Here is a 24,607-nt window from a genome sequence, read left to right as displayed (position 1 = left end):
GTTCAGAGGTCTATTTCTTGCTTTAGAAAACACCATTAGTTTAGTTTTGTCAGTATTGAGGATAAGCTTCAATTGACACAATGTATGTTGAACAGTATAAAAAGCCTTTAGCAAGTTCTGGAAAGCTTTTGTAAGAGACGAGGCACAACAGTAAATAACAGTATCATCAGCATAAAAATGAAGTTGAGCATTTTGGACATTTTTGTCTAAATTATTTATATAAATAGTGAATAAGAGAGGACCAAGTACAGAGCCTTGGGGCACACCATTACAGACAGACAATTTAACAGACATGAGCCCATCAAATTGAGTGCACTGAGTTCTATCAGACAGATAGTTAGCAAACCATGCAACTGCATGCTCCGAAAGACCTACACTCGACAATCTCTGCCTTAGTATAGCATGATCAACTGTGTCAAAAGCCTATGTCTAGTGGTGACTCTGGGATTATCTGTCCAAACCTGTGTCTAGTGGTGACTCTGGGATTATCTGTCCAAACCTGCGTCTCGTGCTGACTTTTTGCACTTTCAACATACAGTAAAGGTTGTGGTCTGCAGGAAAATGAGTACACTGCTCTTTTATGCTCTATCCCACCCAACAACTAGATGAAAGGAGCTTCCTGAAACAGAGATGAGAGTTGGGTAACTGTCTGTGCATCATATCCTGTCTGTGGGAGAGTCACACCGCCAGCATTGAGGAGCAGTGACATCAACATGCAAATGATCCCAAAACCACAGTTATAATCAGAGCATTAGATATTTTTACCCCCAGACAGGTCCCTGTACCATCCTGCTCCCTTCCTGGTGCACAGGAGGTCTGTGTGGAGTGAAACAGGCTCAATTGTTCCCAGCAGGACCTCACAGGTGTCCACAGAAATTAGACTTCCCTTTGTTTGCATAGCACTCACCCACAGTAGCTAGTAGACCCCTTGTAGGAGCACACACCTGACACAACATCCCTTCCCTGAAATATATTTGTATATGTTTTATTTAGATATGTTTATATTCAGTTTTGTACTCATGTTATATTGAAGAGTGGAAAGGGGTCAATTGATCCAACAACAAGCGGCAGCAAACCAATCCATGGCATGATCCCCATCAGGAAATTAGTCTTGTTTTTAAGACCTGGGGCCTCGTTTATAAACCTTGTGTATGTACAACATTTGCCCCAAAACATGTACTTGGCAGTTCTCACGCAAAAGTTGGCATTCATAAAAAAAACTAAATTTGAGGTGAGAATGTGCCTATCCTCCCGCAAACATCAGACCATGCGTTCGCAGTTTCTAGTGGTTGAAGCACTGCATTGCAAGAAGGCAAAAGTAGAATCGTAGTAGGGTTCATATGACGACACTTTTATTCAAAACCTAAAAACAGGTAGCTAAATATAATAACAAGATGGAATCATTTGCTGTTAGTGAGAATATATTTTTTTTAATCTTTGCATTCTAAAATAATTAGAAGTATGCATTTATTTCCCATGATTTATTTCGTTTCCATGAACTGCAGAATAAATTCCCCACCTTTTCTGACTGTGATGATGTCATAGGCTACTCGTGTCACGAAATAGCCTATAGGCGAACAACAAGTTAGCACAGGCTACCTACCATTCCTCCCATCTCTCATTCAATTGGACCCACGTCACAGTAGTAAACAGATAAGCTATTTTAAGTATTTTGCTCTATGCGATCCGAAGCATAGTTTAACAATAGAACAGACGGTTCACCTTTCCCATTGACGTTTGTCATTTACAAACATAATAAATAATACATATATCATAACCATTGCAGAATAAAATCCTCACCTTTTCTGGCCATGATGATTTTTTTGCTCTATGCATACGAAAGGGAGCATGGTTTATAACATACAGTACAATTGAAACAATCTATTTACAGGTCCACAACAATATGCAACGGTCAGATACAGCAAATGTCACAAGAAAACATTCTGCTAACACCTCCAAAGACATTTGATCAAGTTCGCGATCTCCATTTATTTTCGATAACCTAATGCAGGGATCGTCAACTATATTAAAAACGCGGGCCGTTTTTTTCTTGAGCGCCATGTTTAGGGGCTGCCGGTACATAAATTACATATCATTTGTAGACTGCAAATTGACCAGAAGAATCCCAAACAGATATAATATTTGACTAAAACATAATAATTTCAGACCTTGCTTACATTAGTCTTTCTATTATGCATGGGAATACTTGAGAACATATGTCCTAAGTTAAAATCACTTGGAGCTGATTTCCTTGTCTTTTTACAGTATTTTATGTCCAACTATGAAAAAATAAATTCTCATTAAACTTGGGGGGGGCAAATAAAACCACCCGCGGGCCACCAGTTGGGGAACCCTGGCCAACTGTCTTGGCCTAATTCCAATACATCCGAACTATAGAGCAAATAAGGGCGTTATTGTCCCCATAAAAGGTGGAGTTATATCGCTGGTTCACATGCGCACAGTTTTAAGACATGTCCGATTTTCTATGGGAAACAAGCCCCAAGTTTCTGTTCCAAAATGGCGCACGCTGATATTTAGTTTAAAATGTATGTTTATAAATGAGGGCCCAGGAACAGCTGTTGATTAATATAACATAGTGAAATCCCACCGAACCCAATGAAATCCTTGTTTCCAGGGAAACTAGAAACTGCTGTTCTGGTCGATAGCGGACAAAGGACTGGTACAGTGAAAAGAATTTGTTCAGAAATGCCAGCTGACGCCATTCTTTGTGACCAATATTTCCTACGGTACAGGGTGGAGGTGTATGGGAGCTTTGTCCCCACAGGCCACGTTCTTGACAGGTCAGGGTGGAACAGTAATACCGTCATCGAAGCTCCATCTCACACCAGTGGTTCAATCACATATTTGACACTAGTTGTTGTTGGGATAATACATTCCATGTTAGTTGCATTGGTAATTACATTTCTACATTGAACAGAAATATGAAACGCAACACATAGTGTTGGTCCCATTTTTCTCTAAAATGTTGTGCACAAATTTGTTCACATCCCTGTTTGTGAGCATTTCTCCTTTCGCCAAGTTAATCCATCCACCTGACAGGTATGGCATAGAAGCTGATTAAAGCTGATTAAACAGCATGATCATTACACAGGGGCACCTTGTGCTGGGGACAATAAAAGGCCACTTTAAAATGTGACGTTTTGTCACACAACACAATGCCACAGATGTCTCAAGTTTTTATATTTTTGTTCAGTATAATAAGGAGTGCATTAGTATGTACTTCAGAAATGGAGAAATGTCTAGTGAAAGCTATTTGTGTCTGCTGGAACATGAGTAAGGAAGAGCTCTTGGAATTCCCATTAAATATGCTACAGATACTTTCCATATCTACACACATAGGGGAGAGAATTCCATGCATTCTGCGATAGAGAGCTGGTTTTCTCAGTCACTTCCTTCATGGCCTGATAACCCAGTGTCACTGTCAAGTTTCTTTAAATAGACACAGGGCTGTTCACACAGCCACAGACTTCTTAGGAACGACAAATTTGTTGTGCGAAAGATTATTTGCATAATTTGTATTTGGCCAACATGGGATGTCTGTTTATTCACAGATATCCGTTACATTCCAGACAATATAAAAACGCCCATAAGCCATCATTCATTTAAGTTAGACTGGTCTCAAAAATGAATAGCATAAATTATATAGAAAATGCTACAGGTTATATTTGAGACTGCAGAGAGAAAACAAACATCCATTTCTGATTTAAAAAGAGAGGCTGTGTCACTCAGGAAAAATGGAAAGTATGCCAGAACTGGGATTAGGTCTTGGCATGAAGTCAATATTCACAGTACAGTGACTACAATAGGGTGCAGTGACTACAACAGGGTGCAGTGACTGCAACAGGGTGCAGTGACTATAACAGGGTGCAGTGACTACAACAGGGTGCAGTGACTACAATAGGGTGCAGTGACTACAACAGGGTGCAGTGACTGTAACAGGGTGTAGTGACTACAACAGGGTGCAGTGACTATAACAGGGTGCAGTGACTATAACAGGGTGCAGTGACTACAACAGGGTGCAGTGACTACAACAGGGTGCAGTGACTATAACAGGGTGCAGTGACTATAACAGGGTGCAGTGACTACAACAGGGTGCAGTGACTACAACAGGGTGCAGTGACTGCAACAGGGTGCAGTGACTATAACAGGGTGCAGTGACTATAACAGGGTGCAGTGACTACAACAGGGTGCAGTGACTGCAACAGGGTGCAGTGACTACAATAGGGTGCAGTGACTATAACAGGGTGCAGTGACTATAACAGGGTGTAGTGACTACAATAGGGTGCAGTGACTACAACAGGGTGCAGTGACTACAACAGGGTGCAGTGACTACAACAGGGTGCAGTGACTGCAACAGGGTGCAGTGACTGTAACAGGGTGTAGTGACTACAACAGGGTGCAGTGACTGCAACAGGGTGCAGTGACTACAACAGGGTGCAGTGACTGCAATAGGGTGCAGTGACTACAACAGGGTGCAGTGACTATAACAGGGTGCAGTGACTATAACAGGGTGCAGTGACTACAATAGGGTGCAGTGACTACAACAGGGTGCAGTGACTACAACAGGGTGCAGTGACTGCAACAGGGTGCAGTGACTGTAACAGGGTGTAGTGACTACAACAGGGTGCAGTGACTGCAACAGGGTGCAGTGACTATAACAGGGTGCAGTGACTACAACAGGGTGCAGTGACTACAATAGGGTGCAGTGACTACAACAGGGTGCAGTGACTACAACAGGGTGCAGTGACTACAACAGGGTGCAGTGACTACAACAGGGTGCAGTGGCTACAACAGGGTGCAGTGACTACAACAGGGTGCAGTGACTACAACAGGGTGCAGTGACTGCAACAGGGTGCAGTGACTGTAACAGGGTGTAGTGACTACAATAGGCTGCAGTGACTACAATAGGGTGCAGTGACTACAACAGGGTGCAGTGACTATAACAGGGTGCAGCGACTACAACAGGGTGCAGTGACTATAACAGGGTGCAGTGACTACAACAGGGTGCAGTGACTACAACAGGGTGCAGTGGCTACAACAGGGTGCAGTGACTATAACAGGGTGCAGTGACTACAATAGGGTGCAGTGACTACAACAGGGTGCAGTGGCTACAACAGGGTGCAGTGACTATAACAGGGTGCAGTGACTACAATAGGGTGCAGTGACTACAACAGGGTGCAGTGGCTACAATAGGGTGCAGTGACTACAACAGGGTGCAGTGACTATAACAGGGTGCAGTGACTATAACAGGGTGCAGTGACTACAACAGGGTGCAGTGACTATAACAGGGTGCAGTGACTACAACAGGGTGCAGTGACTACAATAGGGTGCAGTGACTACAACAGGGTGCAGTGACTACAACAGGGTGCAGTGGCTACAATAGGGTGCAGTGACTACAACAGGGTGCAGTGACTACAACAGGGTGCAGTGACTACAACAGGGTGCAGTGGCTACAACATCTACAGTAGGGTTTGGGTCAATTCAGAAAGTGACTTGAAATTCATGAATTGAAAATTAGATATGGTTATGACTTTAGTGGTTAGAAGGTACGTGTAACATCTGTTTGGACACATCACATGCAGTGTGTTGATCTCAAACATTGTTTGTGTGCTATGTTAGGTAACTCTGTACTTCTAACAGGAAATTAAGAAGATTAGATGTACCGATGATTAGAACAAGCCCTAAAAGCCATGTTTCTATATTGACCAAGCCACAAAGTGATCATATAAAAGGACCAGATGTTTCTGTACTCACCAATGAGAATGTATATGTTGTGTACGTTGACAGCATATACTGTACAGTGCATTCGGCAAAGTATTCAGACCCCTTGACTTTTAACACATTTTGTTACGTTACAGCGTATGGGGCGGCAGGTAGCCTAGTGGTTTGAACGTTGGACTTGTAACCGAAAGGTTGCAAGATCGAATCCCCGAGCTGACAAGGTGAAAATCTGTCGTTCTGCCCCTGTTAACCCACTGTTCCTAGGCCGTCATTGAAAATAAGAATGTGTTCTTAACTGACTCGCCTAGTTAAATGAAATAAAACAGCCTTATTCTAAAATGGATTCAATTGTTTTTTCCCCCGTCATCAATCTACACACAATTCCCCATAATGACAAAGCAAAAACAGTTTTTTAGAAAATTTTGCAAATGTATTAAAAATTAAATATCACATTTCCATAAGTATTCAGACCCTTTACTCAGTACTTTGTTGAAGCACCTTTGGCAGCGATTACAGCCTCGAGTCTTCTTGGGTATGACGCTAAATACAACTGTATTTGGGGAGTTTCTCCCATTCTTCTCTGCAGATCCTCTCAAGCTCTGTCAGGTTGGATGGGTAGCGTCGCTGCACAGCTCTCCAGGGATGTTAGTTCGGGTTCAAGTCCGGGCTCTGGCTGGGCCACTCAAGGACATTCAGAGTCTTGGCTGTGTGCTTAGGGTGGTTGTCCTGTTGGAAGGTGAACCTTTGCCCCAGTCTGAGGTCCTGAGCTCTCTGGAGTGTGTTTTCATTAAGGATCTCTCTGTACATTGCTCCATTCATCTGTCCCTCGATCCTGACTAGTCTCCCAGTCCCTGCCGCTGAAGAACATCCCCACAGCATGATGCTGCCACCACCATGCTTCACCGTATAGATGGTGCCAGGTTTCCTCCAGACGTAATGCTTAGCATTCAGGCCAAAGAGTTCAATCTTGGTTTCCTACGGGCCAGATAATCTTGTTTCTCATGGTCTGAGAGTCCTTTAGGTGCCTTTTGGCAAACTCCAAGCGAGCTGTCATGTGCCTTTTACGGAGGAGTGGATTCCGTCTGGCCACTCTACCATAAAGGCCTGATTGGAGAGTGCTGCAGAGACGGTTGTCCTTCTGGAAGGTTCTGCCATCTCCACAGATGAACTCTGGAGCTCTGTCAGAATGACCATCGGGTTCTTGGTCACCTCCCTGACCAAGGCCCTTCTCCCCTGATTGCTCAGTTTGGCTGGGTGGCCAGCTCTAGGAAGAGTCTTGGTGGTTCCAAACTTCTTACATTAAAGAATTATGAGGCTACTGTGTTATTGGGGACCATCAATGCTGCAGAATTTTTTTTGGTACCCTTCCCCAGATCTGTGCCTCGACACAATTCCTTCGACCTCATGACTTGGTATTTGCTCTGACATGCACTGTCAACTGTGGGACCTTATAGAAAGGTGTGTGCCTTTCCAAATCATGTCCAATCAATTGAATTTACCACAGGTTTACTCCAATCAGGTTGTAGAAACATCTCAAGGATGATCAATGGAAACAGGATGCACTTGAGCTCAATTTCAAGTCTAATAGCAAAGGGTCTGAATACTTATGTAAGGTGCAAAAATGTAAAACTGTTTTCGCTTTGTTAATATGGGTTATTGTGTGTAGATAGATTCTTTGTTTTTCTTATCCATTTAGAATACGACTGTAACGTAACAAAATGTTGAAAAAGTCAAGGGATCTGAATACTTTACAAATGCACTGTATAAAAGGTGATGTAAAACTTAGATTTAGCAAGGTGTTCGCCTGAGCATGACCCAAGCGTTTGTCACTTGTTCTCAATATCCTCATTACCACCACAACTCAGAACCCTACAAAGTTAATAAGTGGGAGAGATATCAAGGGTTGAATCTTCGTAATATTTAACAGTGTATGGATCTATGCGCACTCATATCTGTGCCAATATTACTGCGCACCTCAAGCTCCTTAATTTTCTCATTCGCCGTCTTCTGTTTGTCAGTCAGCTGTGTGTTGATATCTTCTTTAGACTGCAAGATGAACCTGAGAGAGAAGAGAGGGAAAGATGAGAGAGGAGAGGGAAAGAGGGGAGAGAGAGAGGAGAGAGGAGAGGGAAAGAGGAGAGAGGAGAGGGAAAGAGAAGAGGAGCATGAGGAGAGAAGCAAGAGGAGAGAGGAGAGGGAAAGAGGGGAGAGAGAGAGGAGAGAGGAGAGGGAAAGAGGGGAGAGAGAGACGAGAGAGGAGAGGGAAAGAGGAGAGAGGAGAGGGAAAGAGGGGAGAGAGAGAGGAGAGAGGAGAGGAAAAGAGGAGAGGGAGGGGAAGGGGAAAAGGGAGGGGGAGGGAGGGGAAAAGAAAATCGAGAGAAGAGGGGAAAAGAAGAGGGAAAGAAAGAGGAGAGAGGGAAAGAAAGAGGAGAGGGGGGGGGAAGAAGAGAGAGGGGGAAAGAGGAGAGAGGAGAGGGAAAGAGGAGAGGGGAAAAGAAGAGGGAGAGGGAAAGCATGAAATCAGGGTGTGAGGGGAGAAGCCCTTCACAAGAAGTCACATTTAAAAAACAGTAAAAAAAAAAATTACAATACAACATTGTAAACCCAACATTAACCCTTGCCATGCTAGCGAAAGGCATTAATAAGAGCACACATTGAATTCCAGTTAAATTTGGGCACGATGTCGCCTAATGATAAACTGAGGCGTTCTTGTTTTCGGGATAAAACAGTACACTAACTGTACAAGACTCAACAAAGGACATTGTCTAAGTAGAGGGAATCGAGACAAATTGAAGGATACAGACATTTATCGACACACACACACACACACACACACACACACACACACACACACACACACACACACACACACACACACACACACACACACACACACACACAGAGGAAGTGAAAGTGAATGAGGGTTCAAATTAAATCAAATCAAATTTTATTTGTCACATGCGCGAATACAACTGGTGAAGACCTTACAGTGAAATGCTTACTTACAAGCCCTTAACCAACAATGCTTTCAGAAGTTTTAAGAAAAATAACTATTAAGTAAAAAAATAGATCAGTAAATTTTTTTAAATAAAGGTAACAAATAATTAAACAGCAGCAGTAAAATAACAATATCAAGGCTATATACAGGGAGTACCGGTACAGAGTCAATGTGTGGGGGCACCGGTTAGTCAAAGTAATTGAGGTCATGTGTACATGTAGGTAGAGTTATTAAAGTGACTATGCATAGATAATAACAGAGAGTAGCAGCAGCGTAAAAGAGGCACGGAAGGTGACTGGTTATGTCATGACGGTGGTGGGAATTTCATTCGGATCTTACTACATCAGGTCTATATGTGTAATGGGTTTCCCCTGACAACCAGGCTTATGTTTCAAAATTGTGACGTGAGATTTGCGCTCCGATCTTTGGACAGGATGAGATTACATTTAGGTCAGCATAATTGTGCTACTGAAGATCTTAAGTGACAGCAACATAAACAAGTTACTTCATGGGAAGTGTTCTCTTGGTGAATAAAGACAGTAATCAGCCAGAGAGTGCTACTCACATGCATCCTACTCCTTCATACATGTGGGTGTTGTCCGGGAAGGGTTTTGATTTCTGCACGTGTCAGGTTGGCATGTTTCTTCATGCCAGTGAGCTGGTCGATCTGAAGACCTGCCAGTTTCACCTTTTGTTGTGTGTCAATCTTTTTCCATTGCAGCTCTGCAAAGGCCTACATGAACAAATAAGACAACATTGTGTCAACATCAGCCCTGAGTTCACATACTATTTTTATTTTTAATTTAACCTTTATTTAGCTAGGCAAGTCAGTTAAGAACAAATTCTTATTTTACATTGATGGCCTTTTTGATGTTGGTGGGGTTTACAATTTTGGGACTTTTCTATTGCAACAGGTAAGCTCAAGTTTTTCACAGCTAAAGTAAGTATTTGAAATGTTTGCAAATAGTGAACCTAGGTCTGGTCAAAATATTGATGATCCCTCTCTGCTCTGCTGCAGCTAGCTATCAGGCTAGCTAGCTTTGCGCTTTTGACTTGGCTAGCTAGTTTTGTTTTACTAGGTAGGTCTAACCTTGGTATGAATAATTGTGTCAAAGCTAATTTTCATGTAGCTATCTAACCAAGAAAAGAATTGTCAAAAGTTATACTATCTGTAGCTAACCTAACTGCCACGAGTTTAGCTAGCTAGCTGAATTAAGAAGCTAACGTTATCTAGCTAGCGCACAACCCTCCTTTGTTGTAACTGACACTTATATATTTTTCGACAACCCAGCAGTTGAATCATGTCCCCGGTACAGTTAAAATTTTTCGACCATTGTATTCAATAAAAATAATGAAAAGAGGGTTTCATATTTGACCTTCTTCGGGTCTAAATCTATAGGGGCCGCCCTGTTGAACACAACGAGAACGTCACAACAAACCACGTTCCTAAACTAGCCTACCGTTTTTGCCTTGTACATCTACAGCTGCCCACTGTCCAGAATCACTTTTACAAAAGGACTATAAAAACATTTGATTCAATGATTATGGCTGTCATATTTTTTCAGCATCAGCAAAGCTGAACACATTTTCTCTGTATGTGAGAGTAGCCTAAATGGCAGGGTTTCCAGTGGTGGAAAAAGTACCCATTGTTATACTTGAGTAAAAGTATAGATACCTTAATAGAAAGTTACTCAAGTAAAAGTGAAAGTCCCCCAGTAAAATACTACTTGAGTAAAAGCCCTAAAAGTATTTGGTTAAAATATACTTAAATATCAAAAGTAAAAGTATAAATCATTTCAAATTCCTTATATTAAGCAAACCAGACGGCACCATTTTCTTGTTTTTTAAATGTACGGATAGCCAGGGGCACACTCCAACACTCAGACATAATTTACAAATGAAGCATTTGTGTTTAGTGAGTGCCAGAACATAGGCAGTAGAAATGACCATGTGTTCTCTTGATAAATTTGTGAATTTCACAATTTTCCTGCCCTGCTAAGCATTCAAAATGTAATGAGTACTTTGGTTTGTCAAGGAAAATGTTTGGAGGAATGTAGTAAAGTAAAAGTTGTCAAAAATATAAATATTAAAGTAAAGTACAGATACCCCAAAAAAGCTACTTAAGTAGTACTTTAAAATATTTTTACTTTAGTACTTTACCCCACTCGGGTTCTCCAACTGGCACCCCGGTTTTATTCCCCCCACCCAGTTTTCTGAGTAAAGAAACAATTTTTAAATGATTTGTAGATGAATAGAGCAAAGTACAGAGAGATCCTTAATGAAAACGCACTCCAATACGTATTGTATCCCCCTAGAGTCTAAGGGCTGGGTTTCTACTAAGTTAACATATGGAATTGTTTTAAGATGGTCAAACCAAGGATCATTTAGCTACACATTTAGCTACACACTACACATACATGGGCTACACATACAATAAATATGTATTGTATCCCCCAAGAGTCTAAGGGCTGGGTTTCTACTAAGTTAACATATGGAATTGTTTTAAGATGGTCAAACCAAGGATCATTTAGCTACACATTTAGCTACACACTACACACACATGGGCTACACATACAATAAATATGTATTGTATCCCCCAAGAGTCTAAGGGCTGGGTTTCTACTAAGTTAACATATGGAATTGTTTTAAGATGGTCAAACCAAGGATCATTTAGCTACACATTTAGCTACACACTACACATACATGGGCTACACATACAATAAATATGTATTGTATCCCCCAAGAGTCTAAGGGCTGGGTTTCTACTAAGTTAACATATGGAATTGTTTTAAGATGGTCAAACCAGGGATCATTTAGCTATTTGATTTGGAATTATATGACCCCTGTAGGTATCCCCCAAAAAGATGTAACAATTATTTGATGAAACATTGAATTTGGCCTTATTGCTATTAGCCCATAGAAATACATTTAAATAACAGATTCATACATTGGAAAAACAGGCAAAAATGTAATCAAAAGGAAGTTGTTTTGAATTGTCTGTCCTATATCTGAGAGATATAAGCTCTGAAATATTTTTACAGTGGAATTACCCGTATACCTTTGAAGTGGAAATGACCCGATTCACTTTCTTTCATTTTTTCGGCACAGTACCGGGTTACCTTTAGACAACTCGTGACACCCCTGCACATCAACTCGGTACTGGTACCCCTTGTATGTGGCCAAGTTATCATTACTCGTTGACTAGGTACTGGTACTTCTTGTATATAGCCAAGTTATCATTACTCGTTGACTCAGTACTGGTACTCCTTGTATATAGCCTAGTTATCATTACTCAGTGACTTGGTACTGGTACTCCTTGTATATAGCCAAGTTATCATTACTCGTTGACTCAGTACTGATACTCCTTGTATATAGCCAAGTTATCGTTACTCGTTAACTTGGTACTGGTACTCCTTGTATATAGCCAAGTTATCATTACTTGTTGTGTATCTATTACTACTTTCTATTATTTCTCTATATTTTTCTCTCTGTATTGTTGGGAAGGGCCCCTAAGTAAGCATTTCACTGTTAGTCCACACCTGTTGTTAATGAAGCATGTGACAAATACAATGTGATTGACTGTGACTCTTGTGGGGGTCGTAGAGCAAAACGGACAACACCATCGTGTTCGTGAGAGTCTCATCTTAGTGTGATGCCGTTCGGACGCTACAGATGTTTTCGTGAGAGGACCGACTTTCGGGATGTCTCCTGGTCTGACAAACGTCGCTGTAGCTCGGCCACCTTTCACTGCAGATGCGGAAGGCAGATACTGTATCTCTAGCTTAAACAGACAGATTTAATTTATTTATTATGCCTTCAGCGGAGCATAAGGGGGCCTCAAGCAGAGAATTTGAAAATATATATTTGTATTTTAATGCCCAGCTCATGAGGCCCCTTTTTGATGTGAGGCCTGAGGCAATTGCCTCTTCTGCTTAATGGTAAATCCACCAGTGCTTTGACCCCACTCTCTGAGAGTGTCTCAGGAAGAGTTGGGATGTGTAAAAGAACAAATGTCCAATTCACACATGCGTATTAATACATACTTGTACATGTGTGAAATAGGACAAATATAAGCACCCGCCAAATTATTATTATTGCATTCATTGAAATGTCCAGGTAAAAAAATAGGGAAGCTGTTTAGCAATCAGCTATCCCCCATACCTATAGTATTTCAACTACAGATGGTCACTGTAGAATGTGTTTACCAAGCCTGATTTGTGATATCCTATCTAAATCGAGAGATTTGTTTTACCACTGCAGCTGCAGGAAGTGCTTCCTAGGGGGTTTACTGACCGTCAACCAAAATGGCGCCAGTGGTTAAACCACATAAACTGGCTATTATCATAGCACATAATGTTCCCAGAGTATCTCCAGTGACTGGTAAACATGATTGTAACAGAAAGAGTGTAGGTAAAACAGTGTTTTGCGAATCCATATAACTTCATCATCAGTAAAGAAAATAAAACAAGAAATTACAAGAATGAGAACTACATGTAATTTGACTGTGAAAAGCTGTGTTTATTTTTCCCCCTTTTCATTCTGAAAACATTTCTCAAGTTGATGTTTCATCAAATTGCAGTTTTACATCAAACTCTGTCCTTATTCCTCACATTTTTTACAAAACGTTTCATTTCTATCATCATTGATGGTTCAACCCTCACTCTATCAATCAGTGAAATAGAAGCAAGTACATAATGAATGCTTTTTCACCTTCACAATTTCTTCTGCGTTTCATTTTTTATTTTTTTAGGTTTATTATTTTGGTATAACCAAAAATGTTAGATCAAAACATGAGCAGCATGTTGTTTTACGCTATAAATACATATTAACATAGATTTGACAGAATACAGAAGCATACAAACAAACTGCCAGTGCACTCTGAACATAAAAAAGCAAGTACAAATCGGAATAAGTACCGCTTAAGTATTAAATAAATAAATTATTTAAAGGACTGATTGATACAATACACCAATACTACAATGAAAATTCTGGTAAAAACCACATACAAAGACCAAATGAAACATAGGCACCCTTTGCTACAAATAATGGAACATTTCAGATGGAGAAGGAAAACTTCACACAGCTGAGAGCCCACAATAAATTCCCTTTTGTCATACTGTACGATAGCTTGAGGGATGAGCGTCACGTTGGTAGTGACACCAACTGACAACAATCTAAATTCCCTAAATTCTCTCCTCGGTCTGTTTTAATTCCTCCGTGTCATGTAAAATGACTTCAGTCAAGTTAGTATGCCCCAATTAGTTAATGGAGATTTCTGTTCCAATTGGGAAATGGCCCACGCATATAATCATGGTTTGCTATCCGGATTGTCTTTCAGGAAGTCTGTCAGACCATGCCGGGCAGGTGTCCTACGTGGTAGACATAATCCATCTCCTCCTACGTCGCCACAGTTTCCTCTTGGGGATGAACTTTATCTTAAAATGAACTGAGGTAGAATTGTCATCCTCCTAGCTGGAATAGAGCACATGGAAAAACAATAAGCAACCACCTATTTACTTAACTTTATGACAATGCCTCAGACAAACTGTACGAGGTCATGAATCATTATGCAATAGAAAGACACTCACTCTGTCACTAAACTCTTAAGGATATGGGACCGCCTCAAGCTTGACCTTCTCCTCATTTTCAAGGTTGTATTGACCTTGCTTATGATACCTGATATGACAAAGGAGGAAAACAATATGTGTTATTCGTGGACAGGACAGAGGCAAGTTGGTGATCCTGAAACATCTCAAACCTTTCCAAAGACAGAAACAAGCTCTGAGGCACACTGACCTGATGGCCATTAATATGGCGACGACTGTCAGGCACAGAAAGGACACAACCACTGCTACCACAGCCAGTGCTATTGTCCTGTTGTAGCCTTCTGCTTCCTTTGTCACTGGCAGGCTGAAAAGGTGACACCGCTCACCAGAGTATCCAAGCAAACATCTACAAAGAAATACAGTAAACAGTGACTTGAGTTTGGAGACACACACACACACGATAAGTGTCTAACAAAATACAGATATGGCGCTGAATGAGGGGATGGGGCTCACATGCAGGATGGCTCTCGTAGTTCTCTCAGGTATTGGCAGACCCCATGAATGCAGTAGTCTTTATACTTCCTCAGACAGGGGTTCCTCTTCTTACCCTTTCCCTTTCTCTTGCCCTCCCTTGTCCTGTCTGTGTAAGGAGCCACGGGCAGATCTTTCGGCTTGGTGGAAAATGCCACTGGAGATGAGCGGAAGATAGGAACAATATATTTATTAACAACAAATAATTGGGATTCAGAGAGATAAGATCCATATACATTGTAAATAGGTTCCGTATTAAACATTCCATATGCAAAACGTGAATCTTTGAAAACGTTGTAGACTGGAGGGGCTGACGAATACCTAGAAATAAACTCTGGTAAACTACTGTACCTTTTGGAAACTCCATTTCATAATCCCCAGACAGATAGTCCTCATCACCATGTTCATAATAGTATTCCTCGTCATATTCTAGCTGGTTGTCTCTTATTTCCGCATCATTGTGGAGGAGACTGACCACAGCTAATTGGGCAGGAGACTTATCCCCGTGCCTGTCAATGGTATTGGCAGAGGCACCACTTGATATCCTGAAAGACACTGGAGACACACATAGGAAACTTTATTTACATGAGATGGAATGCAGCCACACAAAGTAGGATAATTCCTCCCAAGCTATAGCAAGAGAGAGAGAGGGGAAACATGCTCTGACTCCAGTTCATTGACACTTTAAATAGTTTGACATATTAGGCTGTACATCTTAAAACCTGCTATAAATGTTAATATATTGCATATAGCCTACTATTATATATTCCTAAAGAATATGATTATTCTATACATTGTTAGAACGGCTGGGCTAGCCTATATAATATACCCCTATAAACAAATCGCTGCAACATTGTCACGATTTGGTTTTAAATCCAGACCAGTCATTGGTGCCGACTCACTCACCTGATCCATAAACGATAAAAATTGCAAATCTGAGATAAATATTCATTGTGGTTTTTCTTTTTGAGTTAGCGAAAATACACTCAGAATGAGGCGTAATCCTTTTGATATAAAATTCCACGGTACGATCTATGCCGAGTTAAACGTGTCTTTGTCCAGTAGGCTAAAGGTGTCGCTGCTTCTCTGCTTGTGACCTCTGTATCCCAGTCTACTGCTTGGGCGGACTGTTGGAAAAGAACTGTTCATTTTCCCTACTGGTGCAATTATGTATGTTGCCTCCCAATGATTCATGGCCACACCTTTCAATAAAGGAGGCAGAACCTATACTGTAGTGTGAATTTCATGGCAAATTACATATTGGCTATGCCTAGTATTCAATGAGCGGACATCCTAATTTCATTATTTCTGACATTCCGTAGCCTCTAGTGTGATGATCAGCCCAGCAGCACTGAGCCAGCGACCACCGCAGGTTATATGCACCCTGTTATCCAATTGTAACTGCCTATCCTATAAAAAGGGAAGCATTCAGTGTATACCTACCTAATCATGCACGTGCTAGAAAAATTCATATTTTTTTAAACTTTCAATTTACAAAATCTCAAGCGATCACTATAATTAATTTATTAGAAAAACCTGATTTGTCCGAGAATGTAAGTTGATAGAATATGTCAAATAAATAAAACGGACGGTATTTAGCCCACGCGCGCATATTGACAGGCACGTTGTCGACCAGTACCGGTGCGCTTTCTGTAGGTCTAGGTTAGGGGGATATTACCAAAAAGAGTACGGCGAATAGGAAAGAGGTATTTTGCAGCGCACAATTTGCCCAGCGCAGTCCGGGTTAGGACGTCAATGTAAATAAGAATGTCTTCTTAACCGACTTGCCTAGTTAACCATTTTTTTAAAACAAAGCACAAGTATGCGCTAAATAGGTCAACAGCGCCACCAAGTGTTAGAATGGGGTAGTAGGAACTAACATAAATGTAAATGAGCATTCTTTTTATAACAGGAAATAGCCTTTAGGTGTCTGGGAAACAGGCCCGTGCTGATTGCCCCAAAATATATTGCTTTAAAAAGGAATGACAAGAGAAAATATGTTAACAAGTTTATTAACGATGCCCAATAGAATCAAAACCAAGACAGTGAGAGGGGATGAGACAACTATGACAAGGTTTAAAACATTTAGCAGTTTGTGAGTCAACCAAAAAGAATATCCTGTTTATTAAAAAAAAAAAAAAAAAAAATCTATTACAACATGCTCTTTAACATTATAAAAATCCCTCCGGCTCAAAGCAAGTTTATAGGAACAATGAATAAGGAGCTGAAAATGTTTGTCTCGGAGGAGCAGTCATGATTACCATATTTACAAAAGCACACGTTGCTTCAAACAGAATCCAGTCATTCAGGCTTTAACTACAGGTATAACTAGGGCGGAACCGAAATCAATCACCCCATGCGGTCTCAGATTCACAATACAAAATAAAATAAAAAAACAACATACTGACTCCAGTGAGTTAAGTTTAAGAAAGGCTTGGGTAAAAACATGCCCTCCCCTCATCTTTCATACATTACAGCTGAACCACTCCAGTCTGTACAGAATCTGTAACACTCGCAAAAAACAAAAAAAAACAGAACATACTTTGCCAACAGCGAAGAACCTAGTTTTCCGGCTGCCCGCCCCCCGGAACCCCTACATGCCCCATCCCGCTCCCATGCTGCCATTCATGCCCACGGAGCCACGGCTGCTGCCATAGTAACTGCTGCTCATCCCGCTCTGATTACCTAACAGGAATAAGAAATAGCAACATTATTACCGACGCAGACTTACCTTCTCCAATACAAACTACGCAAAAATATACATAGAAAGTGGATACTCATGGATGCGCACCACAATGGTAAAATGACAACAAAAATTGGAGACACCGTGTCATTTTTTGGAGACATGTTGTTGACATGGTTATTAAAAATAGTGTAGACGTGACTGCTAACTAAAACATTTTAGCTGGCTAGCTAATCATCTTAGCTAAATGTGGGGCAAACAATTCAGTTGTTTACCATTCATTTTAGGGATTGGGGCGGGGGGGAAAAAAATCGATAGTTACCTAATGATATTATTTTACGATATATTGTATTGACAATATCGCAATATTTTTGAGCTAGTTGGCTGTACCTGCACCGAAACACCCATTATTGTTCCCTCATAGCTTATTCTCCACTTTCTTACATAGGGAGACAATTTGTTTTTAGCACTTTTATTTCCATGACTAATCAAAACTAGCTATCATGGATTTCTCATCCCTCTGCAACAGACATATGATGAGCAATAAAATCACAGTATGGAATCACAATACATATAGAATCATGAGAATCGCAATGCATATCTTATCGTGAGGTACGTTGGCAATTCCAAACCCTAGTTAAATTTGCCACAACAAATCTTTTTGCTAGTAAACGGGACGCTGTCTCCACAATGGCAATGTGTCTCCAGCAATGTTAACTTTTTGACATCTCCGCTTTCCAAGCATATATGACCCCATGTAATACTTTGGTAAGTGATGCAAATCGTGAAGTATGTAGGGCCAGGATGTAAAATATATGTATAGAGGTTAGGAATTTTTCTTATCTGATATGGTAAGTAAAAAAATGAAAAGAAAGAAACTGTGGCTTAATGTTAGTAACAACTCTCCTGTGACAGGCAGCAGAGAGCTGAAACTTACTGTAATCATTGTACCCCCCCATGCTGGACTGGCTGCTGTAACCACCTGTATAACCAGTACTCATCTGTTGGCTGCCTCCGTAGGAAGACTGGTTGGCTGTGGAAAATAGAACTCTGTCAAATAAAATACCTTACAACAATATGGTGTATGTCCAATTAAAGCCAAACTGATTCTGCACACAGAACTACACCCGTTGGCCCAGAATACACTTTTATGCCTTCATGTACTTCCCATAAAAACTCACCCATAGCCCCCATCATCTGTCCACCATAGCCACCATTGCTGCCCCCTGCTGTCGAGTTGAGGAACAACTCAACATAACGGTGCTCTGAGGAAGAGAGGGCAGTGTGAAACAAGGCAAACATCTTGATTGGATTAAAAAAGACAGAAGGTTTAGGATGCAACTACCCAGACAGAAACAGTGATGATGACCCACACACAGCACATTAAATTACTGCAGACTCACGCATGTTGGCTTTATCCTTCGACATGGCTGCCACAGCATCCTCATGCGTGGCAAACTCCACGTCAGCCTCTCCAGTCACCCTCCCGTCTGGCCCGACCTCGATGTGCACACGCACTGGGTTCAGCGGAGAGAAAAACTACACGGGGGGGGGGGGGGGGGGGGGGGAATGGCAACAATTAGCATTACAAGTCAGTGACTGAGTGTGTATATTACGTAACTAGTTCTGGTACTCACACTGTAGATGTCAGTCTCTGTTGCCCGGTAAGGAAGACCCCTCATGTGCACGCAGTGACCGGTCGTACTCTGAAAACTTGAACCACTGTCACTATAACGATCTGAACCTATAGACGTTCGGAAAGTCCACAGAGTTAGAAGGCTTATGATTAGTTCCACCCACAAATACAGTAGAAATATACAAAACTCCAGTATGCATTCTAACATCCAAAAACATGGTAAGTTTTCCCATGCTGCTGTGTCCCATCACCATCCACCTGTGATTTCCAAAGACACAGCAGAACGTGAAGAAGAAAAAAAAGAAGAAGAGGGATGGCAGGGACAGAGAACTGAACTATATTCTCACCAGCCTCACCTCCACCGTAGCCCCCACGACGCATCCTGTCGAAAGAGCCTCCTCGGCTCATGCCGTTGTAGCCGCGGCCGCCTCCACCACCGGGCCGGTCGTAGGGGCCTGGTCTCTGCATGCCGCCCATGGTTTTGCGTGGGGGCTCGTAGTTCGTCCGCACCTCTGCATTGCTGCTCTTGAATATCTCAATATACCTAAAAAGGCACACAGACAAGCATTAGACCAGGGTGCTAGTACCAAATTGTTTAACGACTATTGAGGAGAGTACTGTACACGAGCAAAACAAAAATCAGGTAGCACTAAGGACATAGGACTGTAGCATTTCCATCCTGTTACTCACATCCATGCATGTCAATCATAATATCTATAAAAGAAGTAATGTCTCAAATTAGTTGTGACTTTCACTGACTGAACATTGAGGTTTCTCTTGTTAGGGTTAGTGACATATAGCCACTGGAATGCTACAGCTATTTTCCTGTAGATTTTTAAAATAAACTATCACTGAGAAATCCAGAAAAATGAAACACTTTTTCTTATGGTTACTCAAAAGAACCATAGAGAAGTACACTGTCACCATTATGCCATTAATAAATAAATGCCATTATTGACCCCAGAAAATCAAAGCTTTCCTTGTGACTGCAGGATCCATGGCCCAAGGAAGACTGGGTCTCAGTTACATCTGTGTGCCATGAGGGCCTGTGGATTAGTGCAGAGTGAAAACTGGTACCATCTTGGGCAAAAACACCATGGTGTCAAGGTGCCATTTTTAGAGAACACATTTAAATTCGATTCAAAATTAACTGGATTTGGGGGGGGTAGATGAAAAGCATTTTATTTGTATCTGGCCCAGTTTAGTGATGTATATTCTGAATTCTCCATCTACATTACAAAAGGTGTTTCCTGACACCTTTGAGTGGAAGTCATTCGAAAACTTCCTCACAAAACCAAGTCCAGGACAATCACTCAGCACTAAGGTATGTTTTGGCCCAAAAATACGAGGTGCGTCTCTGAATTCGAAGAGACTATGGGCGATGATCTGAAATGGATACATGTATGAATGGTCCTTGTAGCATGTGCAGGTTCTTGGCATGTGTCATTACCACAGAAGACGATTGTGGTAACAGGTGAATACCATAAGAAAAGCAGCTTAGCCAGCCAACCATCCATCCCCACCTGTGCCCTATTCTTTCCTTGTGTTTCTTTAGAGCCTTTTCAGCTATATCCTGTGAAGCAAACTGCACGAAGGCCTCCCCCGTACTCCTCCCCTGGAAGTCCACCGGCAATGTTATCCCATTTGGCACGATTTCCAACCCTTCAACCCAAGGACAGATAACCCCAGCGGGGGGGACATATTAAATCACATGCCCATTCACAGAGTTGTTGCTCTTTTTCTTCAAAAATAACAAAATGAAAAGGGGGGAAAAAAACACATCAGACACGAGAACCCTATGAAAAATAACCTTATGAACAGCGTGCCAGATGACTGTCAGCATTTGTATAATTTATTTACTTACTGTTTTTTGTACTTCATTCTGGGAACATAAAATAAAAAAGGGACCCATAGAATAGTAGGGAGAAATGAAGTTAGTGCTTGTTTGCACCAATTAATAGAGTGGTGCTATGGTTGAGTGGACGACTAATGTAAGATTAATCCAAAACAGAAGTATCCATCTTGGCTCTAATTAAGTCTCAGTTCTGATGGACTATCATAGTGATGTCATATCACAGAGATCAGATCCCAATTAAATGTCAAGAGGCCATTAAGATAAGAATTTTCCTTCAGCCAAGTCTAGAACTACAGGCAGTGTATTTTCAAAGCTATTTTGATATCAACTGAGGGTGATAATCTTAATTGGACTGGAGGACAAAGGGCACCAAACACACCTAAGAAGAACTGGACAATCTCCTCCTTGCTACAGCCGAAGGGAAGGCCACGCAGCCTCACAAGCCCGTCCCCCTCAGTCTCTGGGCTGTTTGGACCGGTGTGCTTCATGACCCAGTCCATCTCCACGTTGTTCGATTTGAATACTGAGACAGAAAACAGAACATGTGGATTCTTTAGCATCTAATCTCATATCAGAACCTGTTGGCACAATCACCTTGAAGATAATCATAATTCAAGATACTATTGGAATCAGAAGACAAACAAAATTAATGAATACCTTCCACATATCGGTGACCCAGGGTCTCTCGGTCTTTCTTGACTGCAATCTTCAGGTCGTCCTCTGACTCCAGCTCTACGAAGGCCTCGCCGCTTGGCCTACCCTCACGAGTGTAGGTGAAATGGATGCTTGTCCCATTGTTTGCAACTTTACAATCTGGAATATTATTGCACCAATTTAGTCACCTGAAAAACTTACGATATACTTACAGGCTTTGTTTTTATTAGGGGGAGAAAAAAAAATAAGTATCCATGTTTGTTTTTTTTACCAGAGAAAAATCTTGCCACTTCATCCACAGCGCAAGACCAGGGAAGGCCACGAATACGCACCACAAATCCCTCTCCATCTGCCATGGTTATTTTATGATCGGTCAGCCCTGGCTTGAGAGACAGTCAAAGTAAGCTACTATACATCAGGGGTCGGCAACAAGCTGCCCTCGGGCCAAAACATACCAGCGAGGGATCTTTTTAGGTCCCTCTGTTTGAGGGTTGTTTGTTTTGGGTATAAAAAAATATATCACCAGGATTTTCAGCAAAAAAATTGTTTAATTAAGGTATGTAATTGTTATTTACAAATAAAATGTGTTTTTGTGCTTAATTGTGGACAATTTGCAGTGTACAAATAATATTATCAGTATTAATTCCGGCCCACAACCATCGATCAGACATAAATGACCCGCAGCTTAATCTAGCATACCAGTACAATACAGTCAATGCATCTAGATGGGTAACTAGCGTTTAAAGATGCACTATGCAGAAATCACTCCGCCATTTCCTGGTTGCTAAAATTTTAATAGTTAGCTTAATTTCAGTTTATGGTGACAAACAAGTATACTGTAGAGAATCCTTATTCCATCTAAACCACTGTTTGAATCTCTTTTCCATAACCAAACATATTGTATTTTCAGTTGGACAAAAACGAAAGTAAAACATGCGCAAATTAAACTTAAAGGGAAGCATAGAAATAACGCAAATCTAACACATCTACCGCTTCTTATGCTTGTTTAATGAGAATGACAAAACATCTATGTGAATTTGGTCCATTCGCCCAAAAGTCTCCTATTGCAGATTTGACGATAACTGGCCATATTAAAAAGGATCATGGTTTAGCGTTCTCGAAATATAAAATGTTTGTCCATCTCGCAAGAGTGTGGGACTTTGCTATACCACAGCTGACTATCAAGGAGAACAAACGGGTCAGGCGGGAGCCATTTTGGGAGGTAAAGCCAGAACTCACCAGTCAATACATCTTCAAATCAGAACCCGGGAAACGCAGAATCTGAATGAATTTAATTTCGGAATCACTAGCTAGCTGTTACTACATAGGCAAACTGTAATACATAATATTTTACATCAGAGTCTATTAAACTCCTGTATCAATGGCATGGCCATTTGAGTTGCTAGCTAAACAGTCATTTTTAATTTGGATGGGCTGCTCCTATACCAATCTCTGGCTGGCCTAAAAAAGAGCCAATGTGAGGTTGTATTTAGCTGACGTTAGCTAGCTAGGTAACATTTCAATGAATGAGTAGGTAACCTTAGATAGCTAGTTAGATTATGAGTTTAGACGTATAATTATCTTGCACGTCTGTTATAGTTAGCGACTAAATGCCCGAATTATAATCTACAAAACCAGCAACAATGTTGGTAGTTTTCTAGCTAGCTACACAAAGCATGCTATCCGCACGCAGACAAAGACGTCGCAGGCCTCAAGACTACCACGGCTTAGCAAGCGACCCGTTCATTAATCGAGGTCAGTCTGCAATTAGAAAAGTAATGTATAAATGCTTATACTTGAAACCTGAGTTAGCTAACCTTTCGGCTTTAATAGAATGCGACCACTGAAATGAAAATACCTGATGTCTTTTCTAGTCGGGTGTTCGGCGTGGCTAATGTTCCTACAATGCCGGAACCGCAAAACAAAGATTGCGAAGTTCTTCTTTGAATATGTATTGGCGGATCGCAACCAACTGAAAGGTGCATACACCGCCACCTCCTGTACTGGAGTGTGAGGACTCCCTATTAATCTATTTATCTTATCTGGCCCTGTGTATCTGCCTACTGTTCTGGCGTCTGAATTAATTACACTATGTGACACAAAAGGGAAGGGAAATAGGACGGGGAAATGGAAAGAACGATTGCCCTACCAACTACCCAACCCTACGCCCATTAAAACCTCACCACTATCCCACTACTTGGCCCTATCTGATCCTACAGCAGGCCGGCTGCCTGGGAGGACGGGACAATATCGTTCAACACACATTGAAACTCATCTGCAGTAAAATCTCGTACACATAAGTACTTCTCTGCAATTGCTACCACAACTATTTATCTATATTCTGTCATTTGCGTTTCATTTATGCTGTGCAGTTGATAACCATGGTTATGAACAGATTGTGAAATCAGACATTCACATAAAAACATTTTTTTTAAATTAAATGAAATAGTAACACCAGTCTTATATTTAATACATTACTATTAAGTCCAAATATAATGATTTCTCTATGACAAGGCCCCACTATGTCTGATTTCTCTATGACAAGGCCTAACTATGTCTGATTTCTCTATGACAAGGCCCCACTATGTCTGATTTCTCTATGACAAGGCCCCACTATGTCTGATTTCTCTATGACAAGGCCTAACTATGTCTGATTTCTCTATGACAAGGCCTAACTATGTCTGATTTCTCTATGACAAGGCCCCACTATGTCTGATTTCTCTATGACAAGGCCTAACTATGTCTGATTTCTCTATGACAAGGCCTAACTATGTCTGATTTCTCTGAAGGTTCCTTCTTTCCCTAGAAAGTTTTTCCTTGCCTCTGATGCCATTTGCTTTCTTTGGGTTTAGGTCTTTGTCAAATGACTTCATAAGATTGCATAATTTGTTTAAATATGCACAAATACAATTGATTAATTTACACTGAGTATACAAATCATTAAGAACACATGCTCTGATTC

General features: G+C 41.1%; 2 protein-coding genes and 1 pseudogene across 4 annotated transcripts; all 3 read right to left on the bottom strand.

Moving 5' to 3' along the window:
- Nucleotides 1-7,590: 7,590 nt before the first annotated feature.
- Nucleotides 7,591-12,791, bottom strand: LOC120056747 (annotated as a pseudogene).
- Nucleotides 12,792-13,256: 465 nt separating this feature from the next.
- Nucleotides 13,257-16,148, bottom strand: LOC120056424 (proheparin-binding EGF-like growth factor). Its single transcript, XM_039004583.1, has 6 exons — nucleotides 15,724-16,148; nucleotides 15,169-15,372; nucleotides 14,800-14,974; nucleotides 14,537-14,692; nucleotides 14,329-14,416; nucleotides 13,257-14,212 (listed from the first exon to the last, which is right to left on the bottom strand). Exons 1-5 carry the CDS (start codon nucleotides 15,767-15,769, stop codon nucleotides 14,344-14,346), a joined length of 654 nt encoding a protein of 217 aa, XP_038860511.1. The 5' UTR covers nucleotides 15,770-16,148; the 3' UTR covers nucleotides 13,257-14,212; nucleotides 14,329-14,343.
- Nucleotides 16,149-16,819: 671 nt separating this feature from the next.
- On the bottom strand, nucleotides 16,820-23,564 carry LOC120056840 (heterogeneous nuclear ribonucleoprotein H-like). 3 transcript variants are annotated; one of them, XM_039005076.1, is made up of 11 exons: nucleotides 23,504-23,564; nucleotides 21,917-22,028; nucleotides 21,649-21,804; nucleotides 21,371-21,514; nucleotides 20,660-20,798; nucleotides 19,484-19,680; nucleotides 19,138-19,244; nucleotides 18,904-19,039; nucleotides 18,682-18,765; nucleotides 18,438-18,533; nucleotides 16,820-17,502 (listed from the first exon to the last, which is right to left on the bottom strand). In XM_039005076.1, the coding sequence occupies exons 2-11, from the start codon at nucleotides 21,999-22,001 to the stop codon at nucleotides 17,411-17,413; spliced, it is 1,236 nt and encodes a 411-aa protein (XP_038861004.1). In that variant the 5' UTR covers nucleotides 22,002-22,028; nucleotides 23,504-23,564; the 3' UTR covers nucleotides 16,820-17,410. The 3 variants fall into 3 exon arrangements, with proteins under 3 accessions (XP_038861004.1, XP_038861005.1, XP_038861006.1); XM_039005077.1 differs by having other exon boundaries at nucleotides 19,493-19,680; XM_039005078.1 differs by having other exon boundaries at nucleotides 17,423-17,506.
- Nucleotides 23,565-24,607: the final 1,043 nt, after the last annotated feature.

The sequence above is a fragment of the Salvelinus namaycush genome, chromosome 12 (genome assembly GCF_016432855.1).
Source record: "Salvelinus namaycush isolate Seneca chromosome 12, SaNama_1.0, whole genome shotgun sequence".
Taxonomy (NCBI): domain Eukaryota; kingdom Metazoa; phylum Chordata; class Actinopteri; order Salmoniformes; family Salmonidae; genus Salvelinus; species Salvelinus namaycush.
Note: the sequence above shows the minus strand (reverse complement) of the source record. Positions and strands in the feature narration are given on the sequence as shown.